Genomic DNA, 25,627 nt, shown 5'->3' on the forward strand with positions numbered 1-25,627 from the left:
GAAATCAGTAAAATGAATAGGGAGGTAGTCAGGAATAGCGAAAGATGAATTAATGATTGTAACCAGTGAGACTACAGACATTTAAGAAGTAGTAGAAAATGAAAGTACACAATCCTGTACTGACAAAGAAACATACAAAAGATCAGCAAGAACTTTTCCAGCTTCTATACGTATATTTTAAATAAGAAGTCACTTGCTAAATAAGTAGCAAACTCTAATGGGAAGAGACATATTAATTTACTTCAGACCTACGCTGGCTAAAGTCCAGTAACAGCCAGCTGTTCTTGTTGTTGTTGAAGAACACAATGAATTTGAGCATGTACCTTTATAATGCCCAGAAAGCACATTAAATCCAAATATTTAAAAATTACTATCCATTGCCTTTGTTATATATATTGCCCTACTGCAACATCTTTTCCTTGACACGTGCATCCTCTGTATCTACAGCAGGAAAGAAGTCACCAAAAGCCCCAGGGGAATGCGTTCAAACAAAAGCGTATTTACAGGCTCTCTGAAGTACAAAACAAACCCCAGGAGCGCTGGGATTTTGGCTGGCGTTATTTAGCATCCTGCCCAACCCCACGGGGCTATGGGACTCTCCCAGGTCCGGCTGCCCACGTCCAGCAACCGCTTCCCCCCCCTCCCCGAGGCCCTAAGGCCAGGCCGCACCACCCCGCTCCTTCCCGTCTGTCTCTGAGAAACGATTTAGCGCTTCTCCCTCCACCAGCCGGGAAGAAGCGGCTCCTCCCGTGTCCCTCCCCAGCGACTACAACCAAGCTCTCACCCTTAGCCAGTCCCTATCGCCCGGGCCACTGGCCAACCTTCCCACCTCAGCCGCCGCCGCCGCCGCCGCCATTTTGCCGGCCCCGCCTGCCCGCGCGCCGTTAGCGGCCCCGCGCAGGCGCAGTGCGGCGCCGGCCCCGGCAGGCAGCATGGAGGAGGCGCTGAAACGGGAGCTGGGCACCGCCGTGCTGCGGCCGACGGGGCATTTGGGGGGCGGCTGCATCAGCCAAGGCCAGAGCTACGACACGGACCATGGCCGGGTGTACGTGAAGAGCAACTCTAAGGCGGAGGTGTGTGGGGGGTAGGGGTCGCGGGTGGGGTGCGTGTGGCGGGCCCGGTGGTGGGGCGGGAAGGGAAGGGAAGCAGCTGTGAGGGCGGCCGCGCTGAGGAGACGGGCGGCGGGCTGGGCTCAGCCGGCTCGGCCTCCCCTCGGTGGAGGGAGGGTTGCTAACCGGCCTCCGGCAGTCAAGCTTGGGCTGCTGGTGTTAGAGGGTTAGAGGCCGGCTTCCTTGGGCAGCTTCTGCCCGGTGAGGGGCTGGCTGCTGCGGGGCTGGGGGCTGGTCTGTGGCGGGGGTGCCCGGTGGGGGTAGGCCCTGGGCTGGGAAGCAGCATTTCTGGTGGGATGCTGTTGCGGTGTCGGTGTTGTTTGTGCAGGGCATGCAGTACAATAGCATGCTGTTGTCAGCTGTGGCTGGGGTAGCGGTGGCGTGACTGTGGCTGCGTGTGCTGTGAGAGTGACTGGAGCAACCCAGAAGGTATAGAATCATCTACCGAGGGTACGCGTCTGTCTTTGTAACAAAGCCAGTAATTCCCTGCACATAAGAAGGAGCTTTTTTCAATAAATGATATTTTTCCACAATTACTGATCAAGATTTTCTGCTTTGGCCTTTCAATACCTGGTACCAGCTACTGTAAAAGCTAGATACCTGCATTTGATAGAGATGAGTATAACGCGACATACCTGTATGGCATCCTTATTTGCAAAAGCAGAGATCAGGTGGAATTTACTTTAAAGGTACTCTGCATTTGTGTTTGTCAAATGAAAAGCTTCGCTGGAAGAACAAAAGTCAGAACTTGTATTTGCCTTTAATAGCAAGCCAATGTTTTTGAAAGCATGTGTGCAATTGTATCTATTCCAAATTTGCCGAAGCTTTCTGACCGTATCAGGGAGCTGGATGGATGCGCTGAGGTGATAACATGGGAAAATATGGAAGGGATTTCCTGCTTTACATTAAACTGAAACTAGTTTGGATTATATAGCAATAGAGCACTTCCACTTAGGCCTTTGTTAATTGTGTATTTAGGTGTACGGTCCAGCTACCTACAAGATAGGGCTTGGAAAAAAAGATCTGGATAGATTTTCTATTCAGTATCATTTAATGTTCTATGCTTTTGCCCGTGTGTGGATTCTGGGTGCTGGTTAAAGCAAACTTTGCCAAACTGCATTGCAATGTTATGCTGTGTGCGCAGCAGTGGGTGTATATCAGCAGTTTCTTTAGAAAAACAAAGTTCTCTAGAAAATGCTGGTTTTTTTACTCTGTTAAAAGTTAGCAGCTGACTTTAATCTATTATCATGCTTTAGACAGAGATAGAGTATTTACTGATTTCCTCTGAACAAAGCTAATTTGTGGCTCAGTAATTCAGCAGTTCTTCATTCTTGATCTCCTGTAGGCTTTGGAATTTTCAGTCAGTGTTGCAAATTGTCCTTTGACTGTGTTTCATGGATCAGTACTAAAGGGCTAGTATCCTGGTTCTATTTTATTCATTATCTTTCCTTTCTTTTGCTTTTAGCAGATACCTTTTTTTCTGCAGCCTTTGCCTAACTCTTCTAGAGTGGTGTTTCTTCGTGTGACTAGTGTCCCTGATGTCGGTGGAGCAACTCGAGAATAGATTTTACTCGGTGTGGATAACAGTTGCAGAAATAGTTCCTAAATCCAGAATGTCTTCAAAGCAAATGCAGTTGGTAGTGACTTGGATTCTAAGGGCTTCTGTGTGCAAGTGTGGAAAGGGGCATTTGGCTGCTATCATTGGTAGTCTTTTTTTTTTTTTAATTTTTTTTTTTTCCCCCCATGAGGCGAAAGAAATAGGCCAGAGAAAATCATTCTGTGACTGCAAATTAGACTATAGTGAAGGTTGGCTGTATCGCTAAGCAGTCTGTGTCAGTGAAGTCATGAAGACTGTGAATGTCAGCACCACTCTTCTAGTCTCTCAGCTGTTGATGTATGTTGCCCATAGCTTTCTAGACATTTGCTGCATAATCTATTAATAAAATATTGCTTACATTTTATATATAAGCACTTTGCACTCATCCAATTGCAAACACAATCTTTATTTTTATGATTACAGAGAATGCTAGAACCTAAGTCACTTCCACAGAGTCTGTTTATGAAGTGAAATTTCTGTGACTAAAATTACTGTCAAATCTGGTGATATAGATCTATCTATATCTTGTACATGCAGTAACCGCTTACTACAACCTTTTCGTTTAATATATACAGCCTTGATTGGTTTTATGAAAGAGCTTTGTTTACCTCTGAATGGTGTTCAAAGAGACTAATGCTTTCCTTTAATATTTGGCAGGCCAGAAGAATGTTTGAGGGAGAAATGGCAAGTCTGGAAGCCATCTTGAAAACCCAGACGATAAAAGTGCCTAAACCCATCAAAGTTATAGACCTGCCAGGGGGCAATACACTGTTTGTGATGGAACATTTGGAAATGAGAGGCTTAAACAGGTAAAACACAGTATTATCCAGGCAGTATTTAACCGGAAATTGTGACTATTATGACAATTAAGTCACTTGTTTTCAGAGGGGAAACTTGTTTTCTTTTTTTTTTTTTTTTTTTTGAATTAAGTCAAGATATATTTGGGAAGTTATGCAGCAGAGAACTGTAAAATTTTCTGAACTGTGTAGAAGATAAGCTTTTATTAAAAATAGGTAAATAAATAAGGCTCACCTGACTCTTCCATCCTCTAGGCCTTTTAGAGAGAAGCCAAGACAAATATAAAGAGGAGGATGAGTCTTGTATTGCTATTCCCACCCCACCCCCCCAAAAAAGTGCAGCATAACATGTTGTGCATAGTTTTCTTACAGATATCTTACTGAAAGTTCATATAGAAGTCATATCACACACAAATTAGAACTGATAGTTTCTCATTGTTAATAAATTTATGATTGCTTTTTGCTTTTAATAGTGTTGTCAGAAACATGATGTAAGTACACTTTGCTCTATGTTAATACGTAATCTTTATAGGAAGAGGAGGTGTTTATAACTGGAATATTTTGAAAATGTTAGAGATGCAGAACTTATTTTATTTGCGTGATAAATCTTTTCAAGTAACTCCTGGAATATCAAGAACCGGATTCATTCATCTGTCAGTGTTGCTAAGAATACTTTTGTTTCTTAGACATTCAGCAAAGCTTGGAACACAATTGGCTGATCTCCACCTTCATAACCAGCAACTTGGAGAGAGGCTGAAGAAAGAAGAGAGCACAGTTGGTACAGTACACAGCTGTTTGCAAATTTAACCTAGTTAATAATAATCTACAAAATAGTTAAAATAGTTTTTGTTGTTTCAGGATAAGTTTGTCTTCTTCCACTAAAGATATTATGGAAATAGATTTGGATGAAACACTCCGGCAGGGGGTTTTCTTTTTGCTTTTGTTCAATCTATTTGGATCTCTGTAAGCAAAACGTTTATTCAGTTTGGGACCCTTGGCATCCCAAACAACAGTTCCTGCAAGAACATGGTGCCAGAGGAGATACGCTACCTCAAAATATAATCATGAAGATTATAATGTAGCTGCTTTACATCAGCCTTTAAACTTAGAACCAACAGCAACAACCATTGTAACAAAAGGAGTGTTAAGGTGCAATTTTTTTTTATTCTCAGTAGAAGCAGCAATTGTACCCTTGCGTAGTTTTTAAGGTCCATTTGGATTGCAGATACTTAGAATCTTGTCATTAGTATTGGATTTTTGTCTTTGGTTTGAAAGGTAAAGGTCAAGGGCAAATGGAAGTCCAGTTTGTGGATCAATTTGGCTTTCATACAGTTACCTGCTGTGGCTATCTCCCACAGGTAGGTTGTACTTCATCAGACTGATAGAATTTTAAGTTTATCTTATTTTCCCTTCAGTGACACAAAGGGCCAAAATGATCATAATGGAAATTGATTTGTTTCTGTGGAGTCATAAAAAGAAAAAAACTGTTCAGCCTGCTAAGGAAAGTAGTGCTTTGGACAGCACTTACAGCTGCATTGGACATTCATAGCTCTTCAGTTTCTTGGCTTTTATCACTTTGAGAAAATTATTTATTCCCCTAATTTAATGTTTTAAGATAACAGTCTATTAAATGGTAGCATTTACTGTCCTGGATGGTATCAGCAAAAAAGCTGTATAATCCTCCAAAGCTTTATTTGAAAAAGAAGAAAATGGATACTTTGTGTGGTGTAGAACTGACATCTGCAATCCTGTTCCATCAGGTGAATGACTGGCAGAATGACTGGGTGACTTTCTTTGCCAAGCAAAGAATCCAGCCCCAGATGGACATGATCGAAAAGAATTCGGGAGACAGGGAAGCAAGAGAACTTTGGGCACAACTTCAGGTAGGAGAACTTCTCTTAACTCTCATGATGGCGTTAGCTAGTTATCAGTTGTGTAGATTTTCTTTTCATAAATCAAAGTTCCTGTTTGTTGGTGTGCTCCAGGTTCTGTTGGTAAGAGACTCCAGCTTTTAGGGGTTAAAATGCTTTTCATTCTAAGGTCTAATGGCTCTTTCCACATCACCCTATGCTAATATTCCAAAGTGAATGGGGGCCAGGTGGCACCTTGCCTTGCTGTTTGGGAAATACTAAATCACGTTCACGTTTCTCATTCCCTCTAACATGTTCCTGATGAGAAATGTATCTAAGCAGTGCTGTTCTGCACGTTATCTATTCATTTAAGGTTTGCTTCTGATTAAGTGACTGCAATATTACCTATTTGGGTACTACTTTGTAGGAGTCTCTTCAAGGTTGGTGAGAGATTCCTGAGCCTTCTAATGATGAAGTGGGTGGTTGGGTGGTTGTTGTTGTTATTATTAAAGCTGGTCAGTATCGCAGCACCGAATCCCATTTTAAATTTTTTATGTTCTTAGTGCTAAAAACCATTTGGTTGACTATTCTCCAGCTGCTGGCTTTTATGAAAAATAGAAATCCTCTTTATTTTCTAAGCACCTCTGTTGACTAGGTCCTATGCTGTTTCAAGTTATGGGCTTTTTGAATGGACTTTTAAGAAAATTTCATTCATGCTCTGCATGTATGCAGATAAAACTCTGTAAATCATTCACCTTAAATTGTAGTACTTACATGTCTTGCATTTTTCCCCCTGCAGCTGAAGATTCCCAGTTTGTTCTGTGACGTAGAAATTGTTCCTGCTCTCCTGCATGGAGATCTCTGGGGCGGAAATGTAGCTGAGGATGATTCTGGTCCAATTATCTTCGATCCGGCTTCTTTCTACGGCCATTCAGAGTATGAGCTTGCAATAGCTGGGATGTTTGGTGGCTTCAGCAGTTCTTTTTACTCTGCTTACCACAGTAAAATTCCCAAAGCTGCAGGGTTTGAGAAACGCCTAAAGCTTTATCAGCTTTTTCACTACATGAACCATTGGAACCATTTTGGTACAGGGTACAGAGGGTCTTCTCTAAACATTATGAGAAACCTTGTAAAGTGACTTTCTGCTGAAGCAGGACACTTCCTCTGTTGCTTGGAAAACCCCATACTTGGTGGTGCAACTACAGGAGTAGTAATGTTAAAAAAAAGCTATTAGACCCTTGACCTTGTTGCACAGCTAAAGACCTAGAGTCAGTGATTCCTGCTAAATACCGATTGTAATGTAATCATCCCTTTTTAGGATAGCTGGGAATACCTTTATGAGGGAAATAGCTAAGGAGTTTAGCTAAGGAGTCAGTTGCACAAAAGATCTGCTGGTGTTAAGAAAGCATTGTATGGTTGAGACTTGGCAAGTTAATACAGATCAAGCACTCAAGCATAAATTATTTGGAAGAAGTTCTTTCTTAGGGACCAGTTGTGCTTCAGAGTAGAGAAATAGCAGGGATTGCATTTGCACCCTAATGGAAGACCTAATTAGAGTAGTGTTTGTGAAATGGAGAATTGCTTTTCTCAGTTACCAAGGAGATGGCTGAAAAAGTTGCTTGTTACTTTTTGATGCTCTCCATGTCCAGTTATGTGCATGAGAACAATGTTAACAAAATATTTGGAAAGTCGACAAGAAAACTATATAATGGGAACTGTGAAAAATGATTTGGACTTGCTATTCATTATGCTGATGTGATTCTATTGGATGGAGACTGCTTCCTGTTCTGTTACAAAGCTGTGTGAAAATGCTTATAATTTTTTCTGGCATGTGCATTTTGGTGCCTCATGGCATCCTTGTAGGCTGTTCTGTGCTTGCTGGTCAGTGGGCTCTTATCTACAGCAATTTTGGTTTTAGCAGAACTAACTCTCTTCTTTTTTTTTGGATTAAGCTTTTGCCCAATAGTGTGCATTCTTCAAGACTTTTTTTCAAGTACACATCCTGTGAAGATGTACACTCTCACTCATACAGAGAGAAGATGTACTTTTTGACTGTTGTCACTGCTCACCGGATAACGCCTGGTCGTGCTACAGGCTTCACATAAATTTTTTGTAGTTTTCACTACAGGTGCCATAAGCTAACATTTTTCTTCAGTTCCTACTAAGTGCACTTTGTAGCTCTTGGGATAAGAGACATGAAACCAAAGGAAGTTAAACCGTAACTCACAGAACAGCAGCTTTACATCACTGTCAGAAGTTCTTTAAGGGTGGCTTTGCAGACAAGCTGTACCTGCAGCTGGTGATACGAAGGTTGTGCTCCTTTTGATATAGGCTGGTAATGAGATTTCAGTGCGAGCGTACCAGGTAGGTGAGAGAGGTGCATGATTCCTAACAAGCATTTTGAGTGTTTGGGAATGACTTTAATTAATTAAAAATGTTTTTCATTGGATATTGACAAATTATAGAGGGTTTTTTAGTTGCTGGTTTTGCAGTTACTTATACAAATTGGAAGCAAGTTTAGAGAAGACAATCACTTGATATAACTTTCCTTAACTCTACTACTCTTCTCACTGGCTGTTTAACTTTTGCTACAAGAAGTTTTAAAGCCTTGCTTGGTAGAATAGCTTTTACTTTTACCTCGTTGCTTAAATAAAAAGTTTCCCAGTTGATCATTGTTGTCTCTGTTTTCTGAATTAAAACATTACAGATTGCGTCTGTTCTTGGGGAGCTACGTGTTTTGACGTGTCAGAGGTCTCTAGTTTGTTAGAGAATTATGAGCATCAAAGGTGTTGATGGGAACGTAGCCATGGATTTTAATCTGGAGCAGTCTGTCACTGAAGGAAATTTACATGTTGTTCTGTTACAGTATCATTTGAGGTCCTATCTGTGCAGTCAAACTTTATGTATTTTACCAGCTGTTTGGATGTTGTTGATGAGATGTTATGTCTGTGCCCGTATCCTTATCCCATTCACCCACACTTAACGCTGCTTAGTGCAGCTGATTGAAGAAATGCTGTGGAATTTTAGTCAGCAGTCAATCTGGTTAGATCCCTTAACAGTCTATTTCCATATGCCTTCACAATGAAGTCAGAAGTTATATAACAAGGTCATTCTGTTTACAAAGCTTCAACAAATTAACATGTTTATTTTGCTAAAATACCTAAATACTTTTTAGCATTAGAAGATGAAAAGTGATATGAAGGTGGATTTTCTGTCAGTCATAGACTTGAGTCATAAATGGTAAGTCTTCAAAGATCCCCTTTTCCCAATAGAACTGAATCAAGATATTTTTGTGATTGAAGGAAAATTGTGTTGTATGCAAATTATGTAAATACCAACAATTGTATTTAGAGATTTAATTAAAAGGATATTCTGCTCGCTTTTTCAAACTATTTTGTGCTTCAATTAAAAATGGAAGGGATGTAGAGAGGAATACAAATGGGATGTAACAGCAAGCTCTAGTGTACCAGAGATCCCTTGGTTTTGAGTTCTTACAGACAGCAGTTGAATCAGAGGATGGGGAAGGGGATGAAATCTCTTCTGAAGGCAGGCTGATGGTGGACTCTTAAGAAGAAATTGCTGCAGTTCTAGAAGGTAAATTTTTTTTTTGCTTATGTATTGTATAGTTCTGCACTGCTCTTAAAATTCTCCTCTTTGATCATTTTGTTGCATTATGTGTTCTAGGCATGCCTTTGTTACTCTTTAATTTCTTAATTTAAGATTGGGGAGGAGTTAGGAGAAGGGAAGCTTGGAAATCTGGCCTCAGTGGTTAGGATCACAGGAAAATTCAGGTTGGGAGAGATCTCAGGAGGTCACTTAGTTCCATCTCCTGCTTAAAGCAGGATGAGCTGTGAGGACAGGCCAGGTTACTTAAGTCTTTGGTCTTGAAAACCTCCAAGGATGGAGGCTGTGCAACCTCTCTGGTCTACCTGTTTCATGGCTTGACTGTCCTCATGAACATACATCAATTTTGAACCTCTCTGCAAGAACCCGTATTTCTGCTGAATTGCTTGTAGTTCTTTACACGCTACGTTTCAGTGTCACTTAGTTTTCATCCTCATGGACAGCTGCCAGCTGCAAAAGCTGCCTGCAGATACGAATGTTTCACTCTAGTACTGTTTTTGTTCCTGCTTTTTGTCTTCACTGTTCCAAAATAGCTCTGGTGATTTTAACTGCTGCTGGACTGTTCTAGCAGAAGTAAAAGCGGGTGGGAAGTGGTATATAATTAGCTTGTCTTGTAGGCACCATTTGTGACAAAATTTAAGGGGAAAATTTATTTCTGGTAACTAAGCCACAGCAGAATCACAATAGCTTTATTATTTTTCTTTGTAAAATAATCAATTACTTCTCAACACACTTTTCAATGAAATCTCCAAGAATGCACTGAAATTGTGTTGATATTGTGTACAGAGCTACAGCCTGTGCAATTATACTGAAGATCAGATTTATAGGATTAAAGGAGCTCTGAATTACTCGTCCTTGGATAGTTCTTTACTGAGAAACTATTACTGCTGTCAAAGGAAGGGAGGTTTTTATGATGGAAGTCTTTTCTTGCTCTTGGCTCTCACTGTTCTATATAGCTTTGTTTCCTGCGATTCTTTAGATACCGTTACTCCCAAAGGAGAAGTAAACAATCTTTTTTCTCATTGGTGTGCACGAGGATATCTGTCTTCTGGACAGTCTTTGAAAGGAAACATATTAGAAGCAGTTGTGAGCAAAACAAGAAGACAGGAGCTGGAAAATGAAACAGTTACAAACTCCACTGTAAGCATAACTCTGAGGACAGGTCTCAAACCAGGAGCCCGACAACACACTCAAAGAGTCCTTTGTAATTCCTCACCAGCTTCCCTGTCTCCTCGATGCCATTAATAGTTCCCATTTGGGATCTGGCCATGGTGCTGAATTGTCCCTGCGAGGAGCTTTCATTGACGGGGGTCTTTTGAAGGACTCTGTTCCATCGAGCCTATCTGGGATGCTTTTGAGTTGTTTTACTTCCAGTGTTTGAAATGGTATTGTTTGAAGTTTCTTGTCTGAAAAGAATGTGAACAAAACGTTAGGAAACTGGGCCTTTCACCTGCGCATTACTAGTTCAGTATCGATCCAGCGTGGAAGCAAACAAGTGGCTTTCCTATCTCTTGGCTACTATGGAAGTGATGCAGTATATTTGGTTTAACACAATCCTGTGTCTGGTTCAACAAAAATAAAACAAAATGTCGGAGTGCTGAAAAAATGCTACAATCAGTAACTATTGGCATCTTCACTAGAAACTGTAGGAGAGAAGTCCATGGCTTACTAGACCACAAAAATTTTGGGATCAGTAGTAATATTGTGGATGAAGATCCATTTTCCTTGTTTGTTTTGTGTTTTAGAGCTTGGCTTTTTTTTTTTTTTTTTCCCTCCTTAACACAAATAGAAAAATTAATTAGGGTATCTTTCACTATGCAGAAATAAGGTCCCTGCTTGTTGTTTAGTTTGGTGCCAAAAAAATTTGTTCCTTCCTCCAGATGCTCCATTGCAACCCAAGGTATGATTCCCGCCTTTCAGCAGCTGGAGACCATTGTTTTAATAGTTGGATACTCTTTAGGGCTTCCTATATCCTGAAACTCAAATTGCTTGGCATTTTCACTATAAGTCATATTAACTAACTGCCTCAAACTGTCCAAGATCTACAGCCATAATCAAGTTGTTGAGTGCACATGTAAATTTGAGTAAATCTGGATGTTAGCAAAGTTCCTCCTTAGCTGTTTTGTCCCCTTGAGGTCTGCTATGTTCCAGCTGCTCTGTGTACCATAAGGAGCTATGTTCCGAGAAATTACTTGTTTGAGAAATAATTTGTACTATACCAATATTTTTCACTCCATGTAGGGCTGGAACCATTTGTGACTGTAGTGAAAAGCCTACCTAAATGAAGGCAGGATTTGTCCAGTAATCATTCCTTTTTCTGTGCAAACCAAAGAGCTCATGTGAATCAATACAAACAATAGTGAGGAGAGAGATAAATGCATGAAAGCACAGTGCAGCGGTGACAACAGAATCCAGAAATTCCCTGGGGAGATGGTAGGCGTTGCTGCTCCAAGCGAGAACAAGAACTGCAGGCTTTTCCACGGAATTGTAATGTGCTGGGAGTTGGTTACAGTCACTGAACCAAATGTTATCTTTATACAGATGTTATTAAAACAAACATTGTAGGGTCTGGGTTATGATAACGTTTTAAAGTTTGAACACTTTATACCTGAGGGTGTCAGTGCACTTTACAAGCATGAAGTGATTAAATTCAGGAGTACCCAAGGGATCTTCTGTCTGTCTGTTACAGATTGTGAAAGGAGATAAAAAGGTGAAATCATGTCCTAAAGATGGCATTAAATCTGGAGAAGCTTATAGTACCCCAAACTTCTTTATTACAAGTTTGATGCTTTTACTATGAATTTTCAATTGATAATGTCCAGCCCTGAGCACATCACTATCTCACTGACTTGAGGGCACTTTCAGGCAATAAAAATCTTTTTACTGTCTCTTACAAGAGATTGAATTATGTCCCAAGAAGGGGAAGTGTTCTAAAGATCTCGGTGATGACAACAGAAATCCAGTCCACACAAAGCAACTACAAGCAGAGAAAAAAACCTGTCAACCTTTCCACATATTTCTGGTGACGGACTTATGGTCAGCAGCATGATTTAATTGCATCCTTATAGGCTGCAACTTTGGTTTTCACATTTTAAATAACCACAGTACATGTGTGCAATTTGTATTGTTGCGTTTAAACTCCCTCTAGTGGATTGGTTTAAAAATGACCTCTTCTACCAATGCGCTCACAGAGCTTAAAAAAGCAAAACGGGTCCAAACTACAAATACCAGCAGCTCTCAGCACAGCTGAGGACCCAAGGCACACCTCTCCATTTTATTCTAGCAAATATTTCTAAAGATTTTTACTTTTCAAGTATAGCTATAAAAACCTATGGGAAACAAAGCATTTTGAAACATTATATCTGGATTTGCTTTTTATTTTTGGCTGCCTTTTTTTTTTTTTTTTTTTTAATTTGGTGGGTGGCCCTTTCTACCTCATAGCAGAGTGACAGTGAAAGAAGGACCCAAACCTTTAATCTTGTTTCGCAGTGGATTTAGCAGAAAGCAGCTGCAGCAGCCTGGAAATTACCATGGAAAAAATCCTGAAAACAGAACTGAAAACTTCTGTTCTGAAGGCGTTTGGAAGCTCGGGAGGAGGATACATTAGCCAAGGCCAAGGTTATGAAACAGACAGTGGACGAGTATTTGTTAAAATCAACCACAAACCTCAGGTTAATGCTACAGATATTTAACTACTAATATTGTTGCATGTAGAGAGCTTTTTATTTTAAAAGCACCTGATTGCTAGTAGAGTTCTGCTTTTTCAGGCTGACTTATAATTATTGCTGTTTTCTTTTAAAGGCTGTAGTCTGTATTATATCAAGTATTAATGCAGCAGGTTTGGTTAATGCAAAATGAAGTGTAATGCAATGTGATAACCCTCAACAACGGGAACTGGCATTGCAATATGTAAAATGGAGGCTAAGAACAGAGCTGTTGTTGTAGTACTTGGAGTTTGGAAAAGCCTAAAGCTAAATTTGCATTCACTGCATTTCTTTTCATGGGTCAGTTGGGAGGACAGAATAGTGGGAGGGAGCAAACAAGAGTGCCAGTGCTAAAATTAATGTATTCTTTTTAAAGCTACTGAGGTTTCAAACTTTCTCATTGCTTTTCTATTTCTAGCAGTAAGATTTTTGCAGTTTTTCAGGTTAAGCTCTTGGCTTTTCTATCACTAAATGGATACTCAATTGCTTTTTGTAACAGCACAGTGCATCAGAAATTTGCTGTATCAATATCAAACCCATCCTAAATCTGCTGTTAAGAACAGCATCTTTACTTCAGAACTGCAGAGTACAGGCTTAATATTTGTACTGTCGTCTCCATCTGGTGGCCATTGACCTGCATGGAAAGGAGCACCAGTTTAAGGATTCAATCTTTTACTTTGGTTAGCAGTGGTTATCTGTGGTTTTGAAGGTGGAGGTCTTGGCTATTATCCTCAGAGGTACTGTTATGTCTGAGTAGTTTGGTATCTCCATAAGCAGCTGGAAATCATGGGGAAATGTGACATATCCTACTACCCTGGAACGAATTTGGGGAAAAAAACAAGTTAGAATTAAGGTATTCAAGTTTCCCTGTGTGGACTGAAACCTTGCTGCAGCTACATTCTTTTATCAAGATGAATTAACTCCTTGTAACTTCGTAAACAAGGCTATTTTTTCCAACATGCTTGCTGCAGACATCCATAATTCAGCCCAAGGCTATTCTTATTCCCTGACAGGCTAGAAAAATGTTTGAAGGGGAAATGGCAAGTTTGGAAGCTATTCAGAAAACCAATATTGTGAGAGTGCCTCACCCTATTAAAGTAATTGACCTGCCTGGAGGAGGAGCAATGTTTGTCATGGAGTACCTAAAGATGAAGCACCTCAGCAAGTATGTCTGTACATCTCTCTTTCTTTTTACTATGTTTTGGGGTATATTTTCTTATATCTTACAGTCAGTCAGCAAACTTCACATGAAAAATCTCCATTCTTTCAGAGCGAGAACTTTGATCTGTCAAGATCTGTGTTTGTGTGTGTATGTGCACATATTAAAAAAAATACATATACCTATCTTTATATGTGTGTGTGGATACACTCCTTCCCCATATTTTGCCCTTCCCTGACCTATCTGCAGTAGAAATGGCATCCTGTCTCTAGCCTAGAGCTTTGTATGCTGGTCCACATGTACTGAGATGCTTCTAAAGTGAATGTGAGAATGACTGAGTTTTGCCCCTCTTTTCCCTCATGAGATTTTTTATTTGAGTTCTTTTTCCCCACCTATCAGTTTTCTTTAAGCGTATTGGCTTCTAACGTCTCTGAAACCTCTGGGTCTCTAAGTATAATCTGCAAGTATGATTGAAGCCAGTCAACAAGCTCAAAGGCACTAGGGTGAGGAAGAACTCAATGCATAGATAACATGAAGTTCTGTTTTGTCCATTAACCAACCCGAATGTGGAATTCAGGAGTCACAGGCTCCTCAACATAGGCTTTCAGGAGTTACCTGCTTCGTTTCGGGCCTCTACAGGAACATAGTAATGCCTCTGGCTCTTCTGGCAGTTGTTTGTTCAACCTGCCTATTTTTATTGGGAGAATAATGGCAATTCCGCAGCCTCCCCAAACACTCCATTCCAATACATCTCACTGTTCCTGGGAAAGATTTTCTTTTAACTGTTTTTTAGTTGTCTGTCATCTGCGTTAAGCGACCTCAACTCAATCCTTGCTTATGGCTTCTTTTTAGACTTACCACTCTTATTGCTGTTCAGCTGATCTCAAAGTATGAGGCCCAAAAGTCAATACCATGTTCTGTTCTCTGCTTATTAATGTGGAGCTGATAAGGAGGGTTGGTTGATCCTCCTGCACTCTATGCTCCTGTCTTCACAGCCTTGTGTTCTGTTTACCTTTCTTGCAAGAGCATTGACTTATGTTCATTTTATTAACTGTTACAACCTCTTTCCTCGGAGTTTTTGTCTGATCATTTGCTCCCTGTTATGTACTTGTGAAGTTGATTAAGGTTCTATATTTGACAAAAATATACTTGGTCATATTTAATTGAGATTTTTTTCCCCCCTGTAATATTTCATTTACTTGTCTTGTTTCAGTTTTGTTTTGTTTTTTGATCCTACAGATATTCTTCAAAGCTTGGAGAGCAGATGGCAGATCTTCATCTTTACAACCAGAAACTTGGAGAGAAATTGAGAAAGGAGGGAAACACAATTGGTAGAGTATCGACATTGTGTACTAAACCAAAAATGAAATAATTCTTTGGCTGTGGTACTGGGGACACTGTTTCATGAGATACGTCCCTCCTGTCCCTATGCCACACTTCTCAAATGTACATTATATACACAGGAGCTATAATTACTATTACAATTTTTAAACATATCCTTTTAACCTTGACAAAACCAAATTTTTAATTATTTTTAATTCTTCATTTTGTATATACTTTGTTGTATAAAATTATGCAGATACTGAAATTTAGTAAGAAATACTGCTAGTATTTGATATAGCTTTCAACATTTCATAAGTCAAACTGAAAATGTGGATGAGTTGTCTTTTTCAGTGTCAGTTAAACCTTTCAGCCTCATGTACCATCAATCTCTTAAAATGTTCTTAATCTTACAGGCATACTCTTTTTGTTTACTGATGGCTCAGACAATTAATTTATTACAAAATATGGCCCCAGTTAGTAAACACATAATTAAGTTCCCCTTTAAAGATGATGGGGTTTACATTTTTGAACTCAAATATGCAGCAAAATATACAACAATTGCTGCTCCTCAAAGACGACTGTAATTCAGCAGTGTAAGGTCATGATCTAGTTTTTGTTGACTTCAATGAAAACACCTTCCATCATTCTTTTGAAAGTGGATTAAGGCATAAATAAATAAAAAGGAAGCTATACAAGGAATTATTCTTCTTTTAGACTTAGTATTAAAATCTGAACTAGTCTGTGCCTATGTCTTTCCCATGACTTCAGGGATGGACTGGGTTTGACTTAGTGGTGGACATGCTACAATCCATTATTTTTGAGTGAAGGCCAAATTACTGGCAGGTCACAAATAATCTGTGAATCAAAAATAAGTCATGTTTAATGACAACATGCTCAAGTGTCAAACAGTTGAAACAGAATCTGTGATCTGGATCCTGTTCCTGAATGTCTTAACTCATTTATCCAAAGAAAAGTCACTAAATGGGACTATTTGTGCCTCTGTTTCAATTCAATATTTTCAAGTTTGAGAGGTCTTTCCATCTTTACAGAGGGTTGTGACCATGAAATAAGTGTAACTTATTGCTTAAAATTATTTTGTATGCCTGTTCTCTGAAGTTCTGTGCTTGCAAACTTTGCTATGTAAAAAATCTCTGAGCTCCCAATAATTATTTTGTTTTTTAGGTAAAGGAGCAGGTTGCTCTGAGTCTCAGTACGTGGATAAGTTTGGATTCCATACAGCCACTTGCTGTGGTTATATACCACAGGTACGTTCCGTGTCTGGGAAAGCTGACAGGGACACACATAGCTCTAGGAACTCCTTATACACGAGCTTCGTACATCTGCCTTCAGCTTTATGATCACAAGTTTGCTTTCACTGTTTCTCTCTGACCTGACAGTTCAGGGAATATGATGGCTTTTCAGCGTGCGTCGCTTTTTACAATGCATGCAGCAGGCAGACACAGTGGATGGAAGTATTTGAAACGATGGGGTAGTTCTTTAGCTCGGTGATACTTAAAAAAATAAATATCCCTTCACATACCTTGTATTAGTTTTGTTTTTTCTAACCCCCTACTAAATGGATCTCAAATGGCAAAATCCACTGCTTTTAGAGGGGCTCATCATGTAATACATCACATAAGATGTTGGAGAGGGCTCTGGGAGACCAGTCAGTCATTGCTGGCTCTGCACATGGTAGAATTTCATTCTACTATTAAACTGAATGAACTTTCACTATCTCAAGCCCTTTGCTAAGTACAACTTTGCACCAAATTAGAAATGCATTACCCAATAAAAATGAACCAATACTTTTGCATTTCCAGAAAGATTTTTGGAGTATAATATGGAACAACTGAAATGATCTCACCAGAGACTCTCCCTCTAAAATACATTAAGAAAATTTGAATGAATGAAAATAGCCAGAACCTCAACTTATATCTAATTTTAAAGACAACCCCACCTAAGCACGGAAGAGACCATCACTCCCGAAAGAACAATCAATAAAATGTCTAATAACAGTGTGCGTAGGTCATTGACTGGGCCGTTGGGTCAGCACTGAACACTTTAACTTGATATCTATGTATTATTAATACTGACTATGTATAGGTTAAAATTGTGTATTACAAACCTCTGTATCATATTTTCTAGGTGAATGAATGGCAGAGTGATTGGCCTTCCTTCTTTATTCGTCACCGACTCCAAGCTCAATTGGATTTGATTGAAAAAGATTATGGGGACAGAGAAGCCAGAGAACTTTGGTCACAGCTAAAAGTATGAACCATGTCTTAAATCTGTTTTTTAGAATGTTAGAAAATATGTATCAGTGGAATTTTGAACGTATTTTATAAGAGACTTATATAGCTTTTAATGAACAGCAGTAACTGGACTAGCTTCACAGCTGGTCCAGCAACATTGGCAGCTGAAAAGAATTCATGTTGCTCTTTCAGTTTTTAATATAGTGAAAATAAGCCTGTAATTCAGCACTGACATTAATTTCTTAGAATACAGCTAATAGTTAGATGGTAAATCCTATGTAAGAACTTGGTGTTACAAAGCAGGTAAGACTCTGCTGCCTGGGCAGATTTGTTTTGTTAATTGGTCCAGGCTCCCAGCTGAGATTGTGGTTCACGTCACACTCTGTGCACTTAGCAAACAGCCAGGAATGTATTCCTCTGCAAGCTCTGCATCACAAATTTGTTCCTTAATTCTGGTTAATTGGTCGAGGTGTTTACTGCTGCCCTTTTTGCCACTGAAACTTCTTAATTTAAATGAAATTTATTTTCTATTTCATGTGACAGCCAACACTATCTGTGTCTAGAAACAATCCATTAATACTGGATGTTCATACTAGACTGTGAATTAAATGATTTGCTAAGCTCTATCAAGAACAATCAAGAAGATTTATTACTGGCTTACAGTTTATGTTTATGCTTGCAGCCATCAACTTCAAAAGCATTCTGTGAGGACTGAAAGCAGGCAGTATTTGACCAGCTTAGTCTCTTATATGCTACAGTACTTCATTTTATTTACTATTTTCTTCAAAAGTCTTTAATTGTTATGTGTTTGTTCATGCTTTTTCAGCTAAAGATTCCTGAAATGTTCTGTGACGTAGAAATAGTTCCTGCTCTGCTGCATGGGGACCTGTGGGCTGGAAATGTGGCTGAGGACGACTCTGGGCCAATTATCTTTGACCCTGCTTCTTTTTATGGCCATTCAGAATTTGAACTGGCCATTGCTGGAATGTTTGGTGGGTTTAGCAGCTGTTTTTTCTCGGCCTATCATAGTAAAATACCCAAAGCTCCAGGATTTGACAAACGAAACAAATTGTATCAGCTGTTTAATTACATAAACCACTGGAACCATTTTGGGACAGGGTACAGAGGGTCTACCTTAAATATGATGAGAAAACTTTTAAAGTGACCAGATAGGTTTGGGAAATTCGGACATAGTCCCTTAGTAATTAACAGCCCCTCCTTATTGGGAGTAACACAAACTAGGAATTAATGTTGATGATAAGACACATGACATGTAGAAGGCTTAGAACACTTGTGAGCCTCACTAAATGTTGAGAGTGATTGTGTAATTTTTAACTTGTACACTAGTTTACGAGACTCCACTAGGTCAGAGAAGTAGCCTGACAGCCTAACCGTGCTCTCCGCACACAGCCTCGCTTCTGGGCTGCTGCCTTTCCACAGTTTGCATCCTGCCACTTCTGCTGCTGCTCTATCTGCAGCTCGGTATTGAGAGCTACTGCTGTGGGATTGTGGTGTTGGAAATCATAACTAGTTCCTTACCTCTCCCCTTTTTTGTTCTGTTTTAGTTTTTTCTCTCTGTTTCCATTCCTTTTCCCACTTATATTTCTGTTATCCTTCCTTTCCCATGTTAAGTGTCCTGACCCAAAATATACATCAGATTCTATGAATCTGAAAATGCAAACATTCTCTTTTTGATTTGAAGAGTAGACAAGGCCCTTTGGACTGCACTTGACAAGCATATATATAATTAACAGCATTTATAATATTTATTTTAATTTAATGTAATTTACTTACATGCTTTTTTTTTTCTCTTGCTATGATGAATTAAAGTGGTATTTTGTAAAAAAGGTATCTCTGTAATTCCTTGGTAATTAACTATGTGGTCTGAAAGTGGGTTGTTACCACACAAGTTTGATGATGATATTTCATAGTTTTAGTGTGATATTTCAGTATGTTATACTATGATAGTAACACATTTAAATAACTTTGTAAAAAGATAGCAAAAAGTGGGAGGGAGGCCTAGGGTTTTGATGAGAAGAAAGCATCTGTTGCTGCTGTGTTGGTCGGTGCTTGATGTATTTTCAATTTTATAAGATAATGTACAGTCAGCGAAGCTAGTCTGTTCTGCCACTGCTGGATGATTGAAGGAACAATGTAAAATTGGATAGCTTTGTACTGTTTTTTAACATTCCTAACTGCTTTATTTTTACAGAAAACATAGGCAATGAGAAATTGGGGAAAAAAACTGTGCAAAGATGTTGGCATGCAATGTGAGCTACAGTACATCAACAAATCTCTGGGTTTTTAATGGAAGAAGGTGTAAAGGAAGTAGGTGTAAGTGCAGTCCAGCAAATGCTTACGTGAATCAGAAAATTTGAATAAGAATGACTGAACTTAGGTGTTTAGGCTTCAGATGGTTGTCATGACAAGTACCTAAAATGTTATATTCAAAAATGTTCAAATATGTTTAGACTTTTTTTCAGCTTTAGATGGCTGTGCTATAAAGATTTCATAAATTTTGAAGTTAGATTTGTAATTTATGCTATCTAAAAAAATACATTTCATTCTCTATAAATATAGTTAAAAATTTTCACTTCCTTTGAAAGAGCTATCATTAGGGGAAGTTGTAACGGTGTGGTTATAATACTTAATACAATTATAACAGTGGAAAAGTGGAATAATAGAGTTAGAATAGAGTTGAAATCATAGCTGATAGCTAGAAGATCCAGGCCTGAGAACAGCAAAGTGCATGCTTACCAGTATTTATTAATGTCAACAAAAATTACCTGTATTACATTGGAAAGTACATGTGAACTTAAGATTTCTCCTTCTCAAATAAAATACTTGCCTTGTGGAAACTATGCCATTTGGTGTACCTCTATTTTGTGATTGTGGTTTGTGTTAACAAATTTGAGCCTGAAGGTAAGAGAGATGGGTATTCAGGAGATGCTGGGTACGGGAAAAAAGTTATCTGTGCCAGCGTCCTGACCCGACTCGTAATCAACCTTTATAATTAACAGAGAGAAACAAGCACCTCTGAAGGACGCTCATCTCACCCCAAGCACCCATTTTAGTTCATCAGTTGATCTCACCCTTCAAGTTTATTTTCTATTAAGTAAAAAGATAACCTGGGGTCAACTTAGTTAATGTCTACTTTTGACTTTGTAGTTTTCTATTGTTTGTGCTGTGTCAAAAGCGAAGTGGAAAAGTATTGCTGTTACCTGTTGAAGTATTCGGTAGCAAAGGGGAAAGTGTGTGGGAAGATGGGATGGAGCCGTTGTGTCTTGGGCTGAAAAAGGACAAAATACCTTCCTGAGAAAGCTAACGGGCATGAGGGACAGGAACTTCTGTGAGGGGGCAGCCATTTGAGTCTGCCCACTTGCTTACCTTCCCTTTTTTGCTGTATTTTTCAGCGTTCAGACTTTGTTCCTAGAATTTTTTTTATAATTTCTCAGTTGACAATTAACCGTATAATCCAATGTTTTGGCGTGGGTAGGGTGAGAAACGGAGGAGGCCGCGGACACCAGCGACCCCTAGCTGCCGCCTCCCCGCCCGCCCTGCCTTCCCCTCAGCTTCCCGCCCGCCCTGCCTTCCCCTCAGCCTCCCGCCCGCCCCGCGGCAGAGGGGCGGGGCCGCGCGCGGGAGCGCCGTCTCCGCAGCCTTTGGTCCCGCGCGACGCCCCGTAGGAGGGAGGCTGCGCGCGGGGCGGCTGAGGGGAGCGCGGCGGCGGTTGCCAGGGAGCCGTGCGCGGGAGCTGCCGGCGGGGTGAGGGCCTCGCCCGCCGTCCCCGTTGCTGTCGCCGGCCACCTCCGAGAGCCACCGGCTGTGTGGGACGGCTGGGGAGACAGGGTAGGGCCGGACCGGGTCGGGTCGGGCCTCGCCTCCGCCCCGCGGCGCCTGGCGGGGAGGGGCGGGGTGGGCCGCATGGCGGCGGACTGGGCCGTGTGTGAGGAGCGGGGGTGTCGCCTGAGGGAGGGGTCGCCTCAGCTTCGACCTGCGGGAGGGATGTTGTGACTGACCAGCTGTTATTGTGCCCAGTTGTGACAGGGAGCGCTGACGGGCGGCCTCGGGCATGGCTTTGGACGAGATGGATGGAGTGGGGCCGGAGACAGAGGATGGCAAGAGTCAGGAGCCGGGTGTCATCACCACGAGAAACATCCTGGAGAGCTTCACAGAGAGTCAGGAGGTCCGGGGGCTCATCGGTAACCTGAAGGGAGTCTTTGGGGATCTGGTGACTCGAGAAATGACAATGGAAAAATTCATAGGTAAGCTCAAGCTCATCATCCAAAGGGAGCGTGTTCTTATGTCGCTTAAAAGAATTTATTACCAAAAAGGACTAAATAGCTAATTTTGGATTAGTGATAATACTGGAACTTCATCAACAGGTAGTTTGGATTTATTTTTTTACTTATTTTGTTTTCCAAATAGATAATTCATTATTATGTGGTATTTAACTATTGTAAATAAAAACCCAAGTCTTGAATTTAAAAAAATCTGAATTCTGACCTGGGTTTAGTCTCCAGTTTCCTATTTAAATGCAGATAATAATTTAGTTAAAGTTTGTGTGTCTGACAAACAAAGCCATTTTTTTACCTAATTACTTGTTAAAATGCATACATTTTGAGCTTTAAAGTGGTCATTTCATATTTTTACTTATTCATGAGATATGAAGGGTAGCTGACTCCATACAGACCATGTAATTGTTTCTGAGTGGAGGCAACTTGGATCTGACTTAGTAGCTGAGCTTTTGTGCCATTGAGAGCTATTCTGCTTCTGGAGCACAGCTGAATATAGGATTGGTGTAATTACGTGCATGTAGCAGTGTCCTAGGTAATTAGCCTGTTATAATCCACATCAGTGTATTGGATCCAATAGTCTGACCAGGTGATCTGCGAAAACTAATTCAAAGTTTCATGTATTTAGGAGTCAAATTAAGTGGACTAGCATTTTCAAAGTACTTTTGCAAAAAACAGGGAAATTGCAAAAACTTACTGTTAAAATATTGATCCAGTGTGTGTGTTTTTGACAAAAAGAAACTAGATAGGCAGGCAATAAGCCAGAATCCCCAAAATTTGGAAATCTGGCCCTGCAGAAGTTACTCAGCAGATTTATATGCGATTGACTTAACTGACTGTTGCGTCCGAGGAGGTTAATGATGAACATGTAACTGTTCAGAAAGTAGCAGCAAGAACACTCATATATGTGTTGATTGTTCCGTAGCACAGGTGAAATGGTAGACTTTGATGGGATAGAGAAGCCATTACTGAAAAAAAAATCTCAGTGTCTGAAAGGCCATCATGTTCTCTAACCGATGATCTCACTATGCCGCTCTGTCTTTCATATCATATATACCGTCTCTGTGTATTTAAATTGTATTTATAAACTTACTGCATGCATATTGTTGCCCAGTAAACTTAGTGTTAATATATTTAAAACTGATGGGTACTGTACATGTTGTTCAATATTTGGTTATAATATTTAATGTCATAAGGTATCATTTGATTCTTTTGGGGCAAAATGTCCCAAATATGGTAACAGGCTAAATGTGTGGGATATAATGTTGAAGCTTAGGGAATACCTTTCATCTGTATCCCGACACCGCAGAAATGATCAGTTACAGAAGATTTTAACACAGGTCTCCAAAGCATTCACAAAAACATGTGATGCTTATTTTTTTTGTGAACCGTTGGAAACAGGAGTTTGGAAGATAGTTTAATCTGCAGCTATAGTTTTGTAGGAAAATTTTTTGAAATAATAGCATTAGAAGAACATTTTTTCAGTTCATTCTCTTCAGCATTTAGATTTAGGGTTTTGTTTTAGATTGCTGGACTGTGATCTGGGAAGACAATTTGGCAAGATAAGGATTTTGCCATTAAATTGCACTTCTGCTTGAGAGCTGTTGCTTTGAGCGATGAGGGAATTTCTCGTATTCACTAGTTATGTTATCTGTACGCAGCTTAAGATATCATTAATTACAATGGAAAGTTTATGATTAGGAGCTCAGGCTTCCCTCTTGATAGGAGACAGCACTATGGTATCCCAGTGGAATTATGCAAGTTACTGCAAGGATGCTGTTGGACTGGCTGGTGTCTTGAAAGTGGTTGTGCAGTGTCATCCACTGGTCAGCTGCAGAACTGTTGAAATTGAGTTATGTCTTAAATCTAAGTGTTAATGTGACCAGCAGAGGTAAGGGATAGAGAGCAAAGTTGTTTGAGAGAGAACCAAATGCAGGAAAAGGAGAGGTTAAGAAGGTATTGTAGTTTCCCAATTAAAAAGCTATTTTCTGACCAAATATCTAAAATGACCCAGGCAATCTCCAGTGCAATACTGGATCACTTGATGATCTCTTCTGAAATCCAGCTTTCATTTCTGTAGCTGTTTTTCGTTGATTCTAGGTTTAAATTGAAGTGCTTTTGTTTCTAAAAACTGTGGCAAGATGCTCTTAATTTTTTTCAATATTCAATTTCAATTTGTCTTTCCTCAAGTCAGTTCCCAAAAGGAAGATAACATATTACTGGCAGCAAGATAAAGTAAGTAATGTGAAAAGTTTTGAGGAGCACAGGTAGTAATAGCTAGTTTGTATTTGTCCAGGATAAAATGTGTCAAGGATTCTTTGTTCTTTGCTTACAAAAATAATTTTCTGTGTTCTATTTCAAAATAAAAATCTAGCTCTGAGATTCTCTGAAATCTGAGAATTGTGAAGAGCACCTTCACTTGCAAAGTAGTAGTAGGTTGGTTTTTTTCTGGTATAATAAGATAGCTCAAAACAAAGAGAGAAGAGTTTTGTAATGCCTATACCCTGTTTCGGTATAGATCCGTAGTGGTGGAACTATGTCTTTAAATGTATCTTAAAATATGTTCCAGGCATGGGAAGGAAGATAGCTTTGTGGTGAAACCCGGAGTGACCAGGGAGAATTTCCCCATAGCTGTATTCGTCTCAGGGTTGGAAAAGTGTTATACTACTACAGTTCTTGATGTTGAGATATCTTTTAAAGGCAATGGGTAATTTGACATGCTAACAAATGGAACAGTGTGAAAAGTAAGTGGGATTCTGTATGTCAGTGAAGAAGACGCGAACAGCGAGGCAGAAAGGTGTAAAACAGCATTCTGGTTGCTGTGGGTAGGAGGGAAGTGCACAGCTGGTTCACCTGTAGTGGCAGAGCCTGTAGTGGTGTAATGTCTGCTGTCTGCAGAGTCCCATCAGAAATGGTGTGCTGGTAAGTTGTGCCTAGGAAAGGAGAGCCACAAAGAGCTCTGCAGCGAAGGACAGCAATAAACAGAGTGAGTGCTTGTTTCGTCTAGCTGTGAGATTTGTCCATAGTAATTTGAGAGACTCCTGGAAGGGAGTTTATGATTCAATGTAGGTAAATGATTGCACTATGGAAGTGGACAGACTGTATTTGTAGTTACTTCTCTTTAATTTTCTTACTTTTTGACCATGCCTACAGGTGGTGGCAGCACTTAGCTGAAGAATACTGAAATCTTAAGCTAAAGCTGTCTAGAATCAAGGGTGTATCTCCAATTAATGCCTGCAAGACTCATTAATTTTAATAGCTTATTACAGGTATCTTTTCCTTTTCAGGTATAATGGACAAGTATCAGGAGCAACCTCACTTGTTGGATCGCCACTTGGGTAGGATGTAATTTTTAAATACTTTTGTGCATATACTTGAAAATCTGTTAAACTAGAAGATCTATATTTGCATTACAAGATTGCTGTGGTTGATATTATTTATATAATATGACTGCTATCTCCCCCTTTTTTATTAAAAGTATGAGAAACTGTAAGATAACTGCATGTAGTCTCACTTGGGTTTTTTCTCTCATTTCATTAGAGTGGATGATGAATTCGTTGCTGGATATAGTACGCAACAATGATTCTCCTCCCCCACTAGTTCACCTGGCTTTTAAATTTCTTTACATCATTACAAAGGTAAAAAACCCCAAATTTAACGTTCTGTAACTGAAATGTGTAAATCCCCAATATTTTCTTTGTTATTTAAATAACTTTAAAAAAATTCACGTTTTAAAAAATAGTGAAATAAATAATTGAGTAATGCAATGAAATGTTTAAACTGTACTGTGAAAGGTTAGTTCTCTTTTTTATGAGTTTCATGATGGCTCATGTTATTTAATGATCCAGGGTAGTAAAAAAACAGGGTCTGAATGCAAAAAAATTACAGACATTGGGATACTAAGTGATAAAACAAGA

At 39.7% G+C, this 25,627-nt stretch overlaps 3 protein-coding genes across 3 annotated transcripts in view; all 3 read left to right on the top strand.

The window, feature by feature from the left end:
- The first annotated feature begins 916 nt into the window (after window positions 1-916).
- Window positions 917-8,739, top strand: FN3KRP (fructosamine 3 kinase related protein). Its single transcript, XM_074159959.1, has 6 exons — window positions 917-1,073; window positions 3,364-3,515; window positions 4,190-4,281; window positions 4,779-4,861; window positions 5,264-5,386; window positions 6,153-8,739. The coding sequence occupies exons 1-6, from the start codon at window positions 933-935 to the stop codon at window positions 6,489-6,491; spliced, it is 930 nt and encodes a 309-aa protein (XP_074016060.1). The 5' UTR covers window positions 917-932; the 3' UTR covers window positions 6,492-8,739.
- Window positions 8,740-12,427: 3,688 nt separating this feature from the next.
- On the top strand, window positions 12,428-20,275 carry FN3K (fructosamine 3 kinase). The gene is made up of 6 exons (XM_074159958.1): window positions 12,428-12,648; window positions 13,695-13,846; window positions 15,080-15,171; window positions 16,346-16,428; window positions 17,309-17,431; window positions 18,242-20,275. Exons 1-6 carry the CDS (start codon window positions 12,508-12,510, stop codon window positions 18,578-18,580), a joined length of 930 nt encoding a protein of 309 aa, XP_074016059.1. The 5' UTR covers window positions 12,428-12,507; the 3' UTR covers window positions 18,581-20,275.
- An 842-nt stretch (window positions 20,276-21,117) lies between these two features.
- TBCD (tubulin folding cofactor D) overlaps window positions 21,118-25,627 on the top strand; it is a 123,423-nt gene continuing 118,913 nt past the window's right edge. Inside the window, exons 1-4 of the mRNA XM_074159952.1 lie at window positions 21,118-21,264; window positions 21,454-21,680; window positions 24,998-25,048; window positions 25,251-25,348. Coding sequence (XP_074016053.1) covers window positions 21,488-21,680; window positions 24,998-25,048; window positions 25,251-25,348 — 342 coding nt within the window. The 5' untranslated portion in view covers window positions 21,118-21,264; window positions 21,454-21,487. The remainder of the gene's footprint in view (window positions 21,265-21,453; window positions 21,681-24,997; window positions 25,049-25,250; window positions 25,349-25,627) is intronic.

This window comes from Numenius arquata, chromosome 17 (assembly GCF_964106895.1).
Source record: "Numenius arquata chromosome 17, bNumArq3.hap1.1, whole genome shotgun sequence".
NCBI classification, from domain to species: Eukaryota; Metazoa; Chordata; class Aves; order Charadriiformes; family Scolopacidae; genus Numenius; species Numenius arquata.